The sequence below is a fragment of the Dendrobates tinctorius genome, unplaced genomic scaffold (genome assembly GCF_039654945.1).
Source record: "Dendrobates tinctorius isolate UK_male_01 unplaced genomic scaffold, ASM3965494v1 ptg000130l, whole genome shotgun sequence".
Classification (NCBI taxonomy): Eukaryota; Metazoa; Chordata; class Amphibia; order Anura; family Dendrobatidae; genus Dendrobates; species Dendrobates tinctorius.
In genome coordinates, this window is record NW_027361798.1 from 5,614,306 (window position 1) to 5,626,657 (window position 12,352).

At 55.6% G+C, this 12,352-nt stretch overlaps 1 protein-coding gene across 22 annotated transcripts in view; it reads right to left on the reverse strand.

The window, feature by feature from the left end:
- PLEC (plectin) overlaps window positions 1-12,352 on the reverse strand; it is a 475,125-nt gene that overhangs the window by 46,312 nt on the left and 416,461 nt on the right. For 21 of the 22 annotated variants that reach the window (XM_073543308.1, XM_073543309.1, XM_073543307.1 and 18 more), the window contains 3 exons: window positions 9,780-9,857; window positions 9,431-9,523; window positions 7,424-7,590 (listed from right to left, as the gene is read on the reverse strand). In XM_073543308.1, coding sequence (XP_073399409.1) covers window positions 7,424-7,590; window positions 9,431-9,523; window positions 9,780-9,857 — 338 coding nt within the window. Of the gene's footprint in view, window positions 1-598; window positions 1,794-7,423; window positions 7,591-9,430; window positions 9,524-9,779; window positions 9,858-12,352 lie in introns of those variants that run through there. The other variant, XM_073543324.1, reaches the window with a different exon arrangement.

A 12,352-nucleotide genomic window follows, 5' to 3' on the forward strand; every position in this document is an offset into this window, starting at 1 on the left:
ATTACACCCCCTGTACATTATACATTACCCCCCTCACCTTGGTACATTATTACACCCCCTGTACATTATATATTACACCCCCTATACATTACTACACCCCATTTACATTATACATTACCCCCCTCACCTTGGTATATTATTACACCCCCTGTACATCATACATGTCTCCCCCCTGTACATTATACATTATTACACCCCCTTGCACATTATCCCCCCTCACCTTGGTATATTACTACACGCCCTGTACTTTATACATTACCCCCCTCACCTTTGTACATTATTACAACCCCTGTACATTATACATTACCCCCCGTACATGATATATTACACCCCCTGTACATTATACATTACCCCCCCTCACCTTGGCACATTATTACACCCCCTGTACATTATACATTTCTCCTTCTGTACATTATACATTACCAGACCCGTTACACTATTACACCCCCTGTAGACTACAGCCGGCAGTGACAGGTGAGTGCACATGGGTGGGGGCAGCCTGCAGGTTCCCATCACATGAGGCCTGCAGTCTTTCTGTCCCTACATCCCACCCCGGGGGTCTTCACCATCTACTTATCACCAGGTCAGGGCTGCGTACATTTCTTTCAGGAGCAGTTCGGAGCGAATGGAGTAGACTGAGCCCAGGTATGTGCTTCTCCGGTCCCCAGCACCAGTCATATCCTCCAGGGAGCTGTAGCTGTTTTCTGAGGGTAGGTCCTCACACATCATCACCACCCTGTCCAGCGGCTCACGGTGATGGGAAGGTGAATCCCCAGAACGACGGTACATGGTTCTCCTCAGTCTCCCCTTCCTCCTCTTCTGTCCATCATATGACATTATGGCGATAAGATCACACACTGGTCCTGATGGTCCACCTGCAGCTCCTCAGTGCCTCCCTGCCTGCATCCGAATTCTCAGTGGTTCCAGCTGTTCTTCTGCAGCCGTCTCCTGTGCAGGAGACCTCCAGTTACATCATGTCCCGCTCAGGTCCTTGTTGGGCAGTAGACATATCCAGTGACGGAGATCTCTAGGTCAGGTCCTCGCTGGGCAGTAGATTCCTCCAGTGCTTGAGATCTGCAGGTCAGGTGATCAAGAGCAGTAGATGTCAATAGCACTGGAGATCTCTAGGTCAGGTCCTCTTTGGGCAGTAGATGTCTCCAGTGCTGGAGATCTGCAGATCAAGTCCTTGTTGGGCAGTAAATGCCTCCAGTACAGGAGATCTCTAGGTCATGTCCTCGTTGGGCAGTAGATGCCTCCAGTGCAGGAGATCTCCAGGTCACATTCTCAGCGGGCAGTTGATGTCTCCAGTGCTGAAGATCTCCAGATCAGATCCTCATGTCAGACGTCCGCAGCAAACTTCTCTGGGATCCTGCACTGCTGCGCTTGTCAGTGCCTCAGATCCGGTGTCTGAGACGCAGCTCAGGATCAGGGCGTGCCGGCTCCCCCATGCTATTACATGTCACAATGATTAGAAAAAATAATAGACGGAGAATGCGAGGGAGGAAGATGTTGGAAAATGTGGCCTCCAGCTACTAAAAGACTGTGTGTGTCTCCACCTGAGCTCAGAAATACTCATGCAACATCCTACCATCAGCTTGGAACAGTCACACACCAAGACGCAAGATGATGGGGGTGGTAGTGATACAGTTACATGGTTAATATCGTTGAAAAAAGAGAAATGTCCAAGTTCATCTAAGGCCTGGGAAACGATATAGGGACAGTACAACCAGAGTGCCTGGCCCAGCTGCCCCCGATTCCAGTGTGGAGCTCCGCGATCCCTCCCGATCCCAGTGTGGAGCTCAGCCCCCATCCCTTCCGATTCCAGTGTGGAGCTCCGCCGCCATCCCTCCCGATCCCAGTGTGAAGCTCCGCCGCCATCCCTCCCGATCCCAGTGTGAAGCTCCGCCGCCTTCCCTCCCGATCCCAGTGTGAAGCTCCGCCGCCTTCCCTCCCGATCCCAGTGTGGAGCTCCGCCGCCTTCCCTCCCGATCCCAGCGTGGAGCTCCGACACAATCCTCCCGATCCCAGTGTGGAGCTCCGACACAATACCTTGTGATCCCAGTGTGGAGCTCCGCCGCAATCCTCCCGATCCCAGTGTGGATCCACTGGATCATCTCCATCATTACTTGTCAAGTTCTTCTTTGTGAGCCTTTATGAAGCCACCACCGCTCCCTGCTGAGACAGGCTCCAAAGTAGCTCTCACAGTAAATGATTACAACCCAGCTGCAACCCTGAGTACAGGAGACCACCTGAGCCCGGGCCCAGTGCCCCCCACGGGGCAGTAATGGTACTACACGCTCGGCCAACACTTCCTCTACTTGCTGTCAGTGAATACAAACATCCAGAGGCAGAAAGCAAAACACGTCCAGAATTAGGGTTATCATCAGGCACAACTGGAGCATGGTGTCCTGACTGACACACTGTAAAGAACAGCAGGGCAGAGCTCATTAGCTACGGGCCCCAGTAACACAGTTACAAGCCCTCAGCTGTGAGCAGGGTCAGTCTAGAATTGGATTTTAACTTCTGAATGGAAACAAGTTCCTCATTCACTGACAACAAGCGGAGATCTTCACACAGAAGGAGGTGACAAAGTTTACTAGAAATTTGAAGAACTTCTCATGATACACAATGGGGGTCTGCCCCGCTACTGATTTGGTCCCGCAGTGTCTGAACAGTGGGGGTCCGTCACCGGCCCCCAGCATGGTGCTCTCCTCTGGGTGTAGACTGGGTGGGTAAAGCGGAGGAGAGCACAGGCTCAGACCTGCACGTATTGTTTGGGGACGCGCATTGTTTTTGGCTGATGAATTAAATCTTGTTCCAGCACGAGAGTAATAATACAAAGCTTGGCTTTATTACACGGTGCGATGCTCTGCAGCCAGACAGTCCTGGGGACGAGATGCACCACAGCCAAACCAAACCAATGGCGAGATGTGCTGCAACCAGACCGAAACGAGGGCGAAATGCATCGCAGCCAGGCCGAACCGGGAGCGAGATGTGCTGCAGTCAGACAATATCAGGAACGAGATGTGCAGCAGTCAGACCGTAAACCAAGGGAGAGATGTGCTGCAACCAGACCGAAACAAGGGCGAAATGTGCTGAAGTCAGACAGCATCAGGAGCGAGATGTGCTGCAATCAGACTGAAACGAGGGCGAAATGCACCGCAGTCAGGCTGAACCAGGAGCGAGATGTGCTGCAGTCAGACCGTAACCAAGGGAGAGATGTGCTGCAACCAGACCGAAACAAGGGCTAAATGCACCGCTGCCAGGCAAACTGGGAGCGAGATGTGCTGCAGTCAGACAGTACAATGCATTGCTGGAAAGATAGTCTGCAAATATTTTGCTAATGTTAACAAAATGTGAGATGCTCTGCAGACAATGCCTTGCTCTCTGGGAGAGGGGAGATGCTCTGCAGACAATGCCTTGCTCTCTGGGAGAGGGGAGATGCTCTGCAGACAATGCCTTGCTCTCTGGGAGAGGGGAGATGCTCTGCAGACAATGTCTTGCTCTCTGGGAGAGGGGAGATGCTCTGCAGACAATGCCTTGCTCTCTGGGAGAGGGGAGATGCTCTGCAGACAATGCCTTGCTCTCTGGGAGAGGGGAGATGCTCTGCAGACAATGCCTTGCTCTCTGGGTGGGGGGAATCATAGAATCGTAGAGTTGGAAGGGACCTCCTGGGCCATCTGGTCCAACCCCCTGCTCAAAGCAGGATTCAATAAATCATCCCAGACAGATGTCTGTCCAGCCTCTGTTTGAAGACTTCCATTGAAGGAGAACTCACCACTTCTCGTGGCAGCTTGTTCCACTCATTGATCACTCTAACTGTCAAAAAGTTTTTTCTAATATCTAATCTGTGTCTCCTCCCATTCAGTTTCATCCCATTGCTTCTAGTCTTTCCTTGTGCAAATGAGAATAAAGTTGATCCTTCTACAATGTGACAGCCCTTTAGATATTTGTAGACAGCTATTAAGTCTCCTCTCAGTCTTCTCTTTTGCAAACTAAACATTCCCAAATCCTGCAACCTTTCCTCATAAGACAGGGTTTGCAGACCAGTCACCATTCTGGTCGCTCTTTTCTGAACTTGCTCCAGTTTGTTGATGTCTTTTTTAAAATGTGGTGCCCAAAACTGGACACAATATTCCAGATGAGGTCTGACCAAAGAGGAGTAGAGGGAAATAATGACTTCACGTGATCTAGACTGTATGCTTCTGTTAATACATCCTAGAATTGCATTTGCCTTTTTTGCTGCTGCATCACACTGTTGACTCATATTCAGTCTGTGATCTATTAGTATGCCCAAGTCTTTTTCACATGTGCTGTTGCTTAGCCCTATTCCTCCCATTCTGTATATGCTTTTTTCATTTTTATTGCCCAGATGTAGTACTTTGCATTTTTCCCTGTTAAAAACCATTCTGTTAGTTGCTGCCCACTGCTCCAGTTTATTTATATCTTCTTGAATCCTCTCTCTCTCTTCTCTAGTATTAGCTATCCCTCCTAGCTTTGTGTCATCAGCAAATTTAATCAGTTTACCCTCAATTCCTTCATCTAAATCATTGATAAAGATGTTGAACAATACAGGGCCCAGGACAGAGCCCTGTGGTACCCCACTTGAGACATTCTTCCAACTGGATGTGCTGCCATTTACGACCACTCTTTGGGTCCGATCACTAAGCCAGTTATGAATCCACCTAACAGTTGCCTTGTCCATTCCATACTTAGATGCTCTGCAGACAATGCCTTGCTCTCTGGGTGGGGGGAGATGCTCTGCAGACAATGCCTTGCTCTCTGGGTGGGGGGAGATGCTCTGCAGACAATGCCTTGCTCTCTGGGTGGGGGGAGATGCTCTGCAGACAATGCCTTGCTCTCTGGGTGGGGGGAGATGCTCTGCAGACAATGCCTTGCTCTCTGGGTGGGGGGAGATGCTCTGCAGACAATGCCTTGCTCTCTGGGTGGGGGGAGATGCTCTGCAGACAATGCCTTGCTCTCTGGGTGGGGGGAGATGCTCTGCAGACAATGCCTTGCTCTCTGGGTGGGGGGAGATGCTCTGCAGACAATGCCTTGCTCTCTGGGTGGGGGGAGATGCTCTGCAGACAATGCCTTGCTCTCTGGGTGGGGGGAGATGCTCTGCAGACAATGCCTTGCTCTCTGGGTGGGGGGAGATGCTCTGCAGACAATGCCTTGCTCTCTGGGTGGGGGGGAGATGCTCTGCAGACAATGCCTTGCTCTCTGGGTGGGGGGGAGATGCTCTGCAGACAATGCCTTGCTCTCTGGGTGGGGGGGAGATGTTCTGCAGACAATGCCTTGCTCTCTGGGTGGGGGGGAGATGCTCTGCAGACAATGCCTTGCTCTCTGGGTGGGGGGAGATGCTCTGCAGACAATGCCTTGCTCTCTGGGTGGGGGGAGATGCTCTGCAGACAATGCCTTGCTCTCTGGGTGGGGGGAGATGCTCTGCAGACAATGCCTTGCTCTCTGGGTGGGGGGAGATGCTCTGCAGACAATGCCTTGCTCTCTGGGTGGGGGGAGATGCTCTGGAGACAATGCCTTGCTCTCTGGGTGGGGGGAGATGCTCTGCAGACAATGCCTTGCTCTCTGGGTGGGTGGAGATGCTCTGCAGACAATGCCTTGCTCTCTGGGTGGAGATGCTCTGCAGACAATGCCTTGCTCTCTGGGTGGAGATGCTCTGCAGACAATGCCTTGCTCTCTGGGTGGGTGGAGATGCTCTGCAGACAATGCCTTGCTCTCTGGGTGGGTGGAGATGCTCTGCAGACAATGCCTTGCTCTCTGGGTGGGTGGAGATGCTCTGCAGACAATGCCTTGCTCTCTGTGTGGGTGGAGATGCTCTGCAGACAATGCCTTGCTCTCCGGGGGGGGAAGATGCTCTGCAGACGATGCCTTGCTCTCCGGGGGGGGGGAGATGCTCTGCAGACAATGCCTTGCTCTTTGGGGGGGAGATGCTCTGCAGGCAATGCCTTGCTCTCGGGGGGGGGGGGGGGAGATGCTCTGCAGACAAAGCCTTGCTCTCTGGGGGGGGGGGGGGAGATGCTCTGCAGACAATGCCTTGCTCTCAGGGTGGGAGTGATGCTCTGCAGACAGTGCCTTGTTCTCTGGGTGGGGGGGAGATGCTCTGCAGACAGTGCCTTGTTCTCTGGGTGGGGGGGGGGGAGATGCTCTGCAGACAGTGCCTTGTTCTCTGGGTGGGGGGGGGAGATGCTCTGCAGACAATGCCTTGCTCTCTGGGTGGGGGGGGAGATGCTCTGCAGACAGTGCCTTGTTCTCTGGGTGGGGGGGGGAGATGCTCTGCAGACAGTGCCTTGTTCTCTGGGTGGGGGGGGAGATGCTCTGCAGACAATGCCTTGCTCTCTGGGTGGGGGGGGAGATGCTCTGCAGACAGTGCCTTGTTCTCTGGGTGGGGGGGGGGGCGGGAGATGCTCTGCAGACCATGCCTTGCTCTCTGGGTGGGGGGGGGGATGCTCTGCAGACCATGCCTTGCTCTCTGGGTGGGGGAGATGCTCTGCAGACCATGCCTTGCTCTCTGGGTGGGGGAGATGCTCTGCAGACCATGCCTTGCTCTCTGGGTGGGGGAGATGCTCTGCAGACCATGCCTTGCTCTCTGGGTGGGGGAGATGCTCTGCAGACCATGCCTTGCTCTCTGGGTGGGGGAGATGCTCTGCAGACCATGCCTTGCTCTCTGGGTGGGGGAGATGCTCTGCAGACCATGCCTTGCTCTCTGGGTGGGGGAGATGCTCTGCAGACCATGCCTTGCTCTCTGGGTGGGGGGAGATGCTCTGCAGACCATGCCTTGCTCTCTGGGTGGGGGAAGATGCTCTGCAGACCATGCCTTGCTCTCTGGGTGGGGAAGATGCTCTGTAGACCATGCCTTGCTCTCTGGGTGGGGGCGATGCTCTGCAGACCATGCCTTGCTCTCTGGGTGGGGGAGATGCTCTGCAGACCATGCCTTGCTCTCTGGGTGGGGGGAGATGCTCTGCAGACCATGCCTTGCTCTCTGGGTGGGGGGAGATGCTCTGCAGACCATGCCTTGCTCTCTGTGTGGGGGAGATGCTCTGCAGACCATGCCTTGCTCTCTGGGTGGGGGAGATGCTCTGCAGACCATGCCTTGCTCTCTGGGTGGGGGGAGATGCTCTGCAGACCATGCCTTGCTCTCTGGGTGGGGGGAGATGCTCTGCAGACAATGCCTTGCTCTCAGTCCGCCGCAGCACGTCTCGCTAGGCGGGGTGGACACACCCGGATCGCCCCTTTCAGGATGACACTCCGGCTTCGGGTCCGGACTCGCCTCCCCAACAGAAGAATGTGTTCTGCGTGCGACAGTCGCCCCAGGTGTGAAATTCCTCGCCGCGGAGGGGGCGGGGCTGACTGACGACAGCCAATGAGAGGAGGCGGCCCGCCCTGAGCGCCCCGCGCCTCTTACCTGTGCCGGTGGATGATGGCATTGAACAGTCGGCCGTCCCTCCAGCTGCTGGTGAAGTTGTCGCAGCGCAGCCCCTGGTAGCCCTCCATCATCCGCTGCGACCACAGGAGCAGCTTCTCTTTGGCCGTCATGTCCTCTGACTGTCCGCTCACCTGGATGTCCGAGATCTGCAGGGACAGGAGAGCGTAAGAAACTTCCCTGCACTACTCCTCCCAACATCCACAGTGCTGATAGATGTGCAGACCTCGGGGACCACAGAGATCGCTTCCTGAAAACAGCGGCCTGCGATGGAAACCGCAGCACAGACCAGCGTCCCACTGCTCTGCAGCAAGACTACAAGTCCCAGCAGACCACCACAGTCTGCAGCTTCTATGGCATGCTGGGAATTGTGGTTCCCATCAGAGCTGCAAGGTTGCATTCACAGTTTCACGATTTACCTGTAGATGGCGCCATTTAGTATACCAACATTCAGGAAGACATTATCCAAAACTACAGCACGTGGGCCACGAGGCGCCCTCATCACATGACCTGGTGATACGGCACCTGGGCCACGAGGCGCCCTGATCACATGACCTGGTGATACGGTACATGGGCCACGAGGCGCCCTTATCAGATGACCTGGTGATACGGCACCTGGACCACGAGGCGCCCTCATCACATGACCTGGTGATACGGCACCTGGGCCAAGAGGCGCCCTGATCAGATGACCTGGTGATATGGCACGTGGGCCACGAGGCGCCCTGATCAGATGACCTGGTGATATGGCACGTGGGCCACGAGGCGCCCTGATCACATGGCCTGGTGATACGGCACCTGGGCCACGAGGCGGCCTCATCACATGACCTGGTGTTACGACACGTGGGCCACGAGGCGCTCTGATCACATGACCTGGTGTTACGACACGTGGGCCAAGAGGCGGCCTCATCACATGACCTGGTGTTACGACACGTGGGCCACGAGGCGCCCTGATCACATGACCTGGTGATACGGCACCTGGGCCACGAGGCGCCCTGATCAGATGACCTGGTGATACGGCACCTGGGCCACGAGGCGCCCTGATCAGATGACCTGGTGATACGGCACCTGGGCCACGAGGCGCCCTGATCAGATGACCTGGTGATACGGCACCTGGGCCACGAGGCGCCCTGATCAGATGACCTGGTGATACGGCACCTGGGCCACGAGGCGCCCTGATCAGATGACCTGGTGATACGGCACCTGGGCCACGAGGCGCCCTGATCAGATGACCTGGTGATACGGCACCTGGGCCACGAGGCGCCCTGATCAGATGACCTGGTGATACGGCACGTGGGCCACGAAGCGCCCTGATCACATGACCTGGTGATACGGTACGTGGGCCATGAAGCGCCCTGATCACATGACCTGGTGATACGGCACGTGGGCCATGAAGCGCCCTGATCACATGACCTGGTGATACGGCACCTGGGCCACGAGGCACCCTGATCACATGACCTGGTGATACAGCACGTGGGCCATGAGGTGCCCTGATCAGATGACCTGTTGAACAGCACGAGGGCTAAAAAGCACCCTGATCACATGACCTGGTGATACGGTAAGAGGCGTCCTGATCACATGGACCGGTGATACGGCACGAGGGCCACGACCCGTCCTGATCACATGACCTGGTGATAGGGCACGAGGGCCACGAGGCACCCTGATCACATGACCCTGTGATACGGCACGATGCATCCCAATCACATGGTCCGGTGATGCGGGCACAGAGGCCACTATACATTCTGATCGCCTTCCTTTAATTCACATGGTGCAGATGGAGGCTCAGTCATTGGACAGCTATTCTGCAGCTGGCACCGGCCTCAGCCAGGAAGTGCTGCCGCCTGGCAGTGTGGGTGAGGGGTGGTGAGTCACTGGTGACCACACCCTGTGGTCTGCACGTGGCACCAGCTGCCTCAGGCTCATGGATGAAATAAAACATGTTCCAGTAGTTCAGCTATAAAGGAGAGATAAGCGGCCGCCGTCACGTCTCACCTGGAAGTGCAGGATGATGGTCCAGATCAGGCCCAGTGTCAGCTTGGGGTTCCCGTCCGCAATGTCATCGTTGCGGATATTCACCAGTTTCACCTGTAAAAGTGATAGAGCCGAGTGTGGGCAATCCGGTGGGGCGAGTAGGCAGTTCGGCAAGCGGGCATGCAAGCGGGCAAGCAGTCCGGTGGAGAGGGCGGGCAAGCAGTCCGGCGGAGAGGGCGGGCAAGCAGTCCGGCGGAGAGGGCGGGCAAGCAGTCCGGCGGAGAGGGCGGGAAAGCAGCCCGGCGGAGAGGGCGGGCAGGCAGTCCGGCGGAGAGGGCGGGCAGGCAGTCCGGCGGAGCGGGTCACTCACTTGTCGGAGCTTCAGGAAATCCAGAGCGATCTGCACGTTCTGCAGCTTGTGGAAGCGCATGCGGCCTTTTTCCCGGGGCTGAAACATAATAGACACATGTTACACAACGCCATGATGGCGGCCTGCGCCCAGTACCCCGCATACGTGCTGCCACACACACAGTGAATGCAGGCCCACGGGTCACGTCTGCACCAGCACCGAGTGTCCGAGAAGCAGCATCTAACCGCAGACCCCCAGGGACAATATCTTTAAGGGGCTTAGTATTAGTTAGAGTATCACAACCACTGCCCATTAATATGCCGCCATCCAGACCCTAGCGCAGTGACTACAGTGTCCTCCCATCCTGACCCCGTTGCAGTGACTGCAGTGCCGGCATTGTGATCATAGTGCAGTGACAACAGCACCCCCATCCTGATCATAGTGCAGTGAGTACAGTGCCGCCATCCTGACCCCGATGCAGTGACTACAGTGCCGCCATCCTGACCCTAGTGCAATGACTACAGCTCACCCATGCTGATCATAGTGCAGTGAGTACAGTGCCGCCATCCTGACCCTAGTGCAGTGAGTACAGTGCCGCCATCCTGACCCTAGTGCAGTGACTTCAGTGCTGCCATCCTGACCCTGGTTCAGTGAGTACAGTGCCGCCATCCTGACCCTAGTGCAGTGACTACAGTGCTGCCATCCTGACCCTGGTGCAATGACTGCAGTGCCGCCATCCTGACCCTAGTGCAGTGAATACAGTACCCTCATCCTGACCCCAAGTGCAGTGAATACAGTGCCCCCATCTTGACCCTAGTGCAGTGACTACAGTGCTGCCATCCTGATCCTAGTGCAGTGAGTACAGTGCCACCATCCTGATCCTAGCGCAGTGAGTACAGTGCCACCATCCTGACCCTGGTGCAGTGAGTTCAGTGCTGCCATCCTGACTCTGGTGCTGTGAGTTCAGTGCTGCCATCCTGACCCTGGTGCAGTGAGTTCAGTGCTGCCATCCTGACCCTGGTGCAGTGAGTACAGTGCTCCCATCCTGACCCTGGTGCAGTGAGTTCAGTGCTGCCATCCTGACCCTGGTGCAGTGAGTACAGTGCTGCCATCCTGACCCTGGTGCAGTGAGTTCAGTGCTGCCATCCTGACCCTGGTGCAGTGAGTACAGTGCTGCCATTGTGATCATAGTGTAGTGAGTTCAGTGCTGCCACCCTAACCCTGGTGCAGTGAGTTCAGTGCTGCCATTGTGATCATAGTGTAGTGAGTTCAGTGCTGCCATTGTGATCATAGTGTAGTGAGTTCAGTGCTGCCATCCTGACCCTGGTGCAGTGAGTTCAGTGCTGCCATCCTGACCCTGGTGCAGTGAGTACAGTGCTGCCATTGTGATCATAGTGCAGTGAGTACAGTGCTGCCATCCTGACCCTGGTGCAGTGAGTTCAGTGCTGCCATCGTGATCATAGTGTAGTGAGTTCAGTGCTGCCATTGTGATCATAGTGTAGTGAGTTCAGTGCTGCCATCCTGACCCTGGTGCAGTGAGTTCAGTGCTGCCATCCTAACCCTGGTGAAGTGAGTACAGTGCTGCCATTGTGATCATAGTGCAGTGAGTACAGTGCTGCCATCCTGACCCTGGTGCAGTGAGTTCAGTGCTGCCATCGTGATCATAGTGTAGTGAGTTCAGTGCTGCCATCCTGACCCTGGTGCAGTGAGTTCAGTGCTGCCATCCTGACCCTGGTGCAGTGAGTTCAGTGCTGCCATCCTGACCCTGGTGCAGTGAGTTCAGTGCTGCCATCCTGACCCTGGTGCAGTGACTGCAGTGCTGCCATTGTGATAATAGTGCAGTGACTGCAGTGCTGCCATCCTGACCCTAGTGCAATGACTACAGAGCCCCCATCCTGATCCTAGTGCAGTGAGTACAGTGCCGCCATCCTGACCCTAGTACAGTGACGACATCCTGGCCCTAGTGCAGTGAGTACAGTGCCACCATCCTGATCCTAGTGCAGTGAGTACAGTGCCGCCATCCTGACCCTGGTGCAGCGAGTTCAGTGCCGCCATCCTGACCCTGGTGCAGTGAGTACAGTGCTGCCATCCTGACCCTGGTGCAGTGAGTACAGTGCTGCCATCCTGACCCTGGTGCAGTGAGTTCAGTGCTGCCATCCTGACCCTAGTGCAGCGAGTACAGTGCCGCCATCCTGACCCTGGTGCAGTGAGTTCAGTGCTGCCATCCTGACCCTAGTGCAGCGAGTACAGTGCCGCCATCCTGACCCTAGTGCAATGATTACGGCGCCCCCATCCTGATCATAATTCAGTGACTGCAGTGCTGCCATCCTGACCCAAGAGAAATGACTACAGCGCCCCCATCCTGATCATAGTGCAGTGAGTACAGTGCCGCCATCCTGACCCTAGTGAAGTGACTGCAGTGCTGCCATCCTGACCCTAAGTGCAGTGAATACAGTGCCCCCATCTTGACCCTAGTGCAGTGACTACAGTGCCGCCATCCTGACCCTAGTGCAGTGACGCCATCCTGGCCCTAGTGCAGTGAGTACAGTGCCACCATCCTGATCCTAGTGCAGTGAGTACACTGCCACCATCCT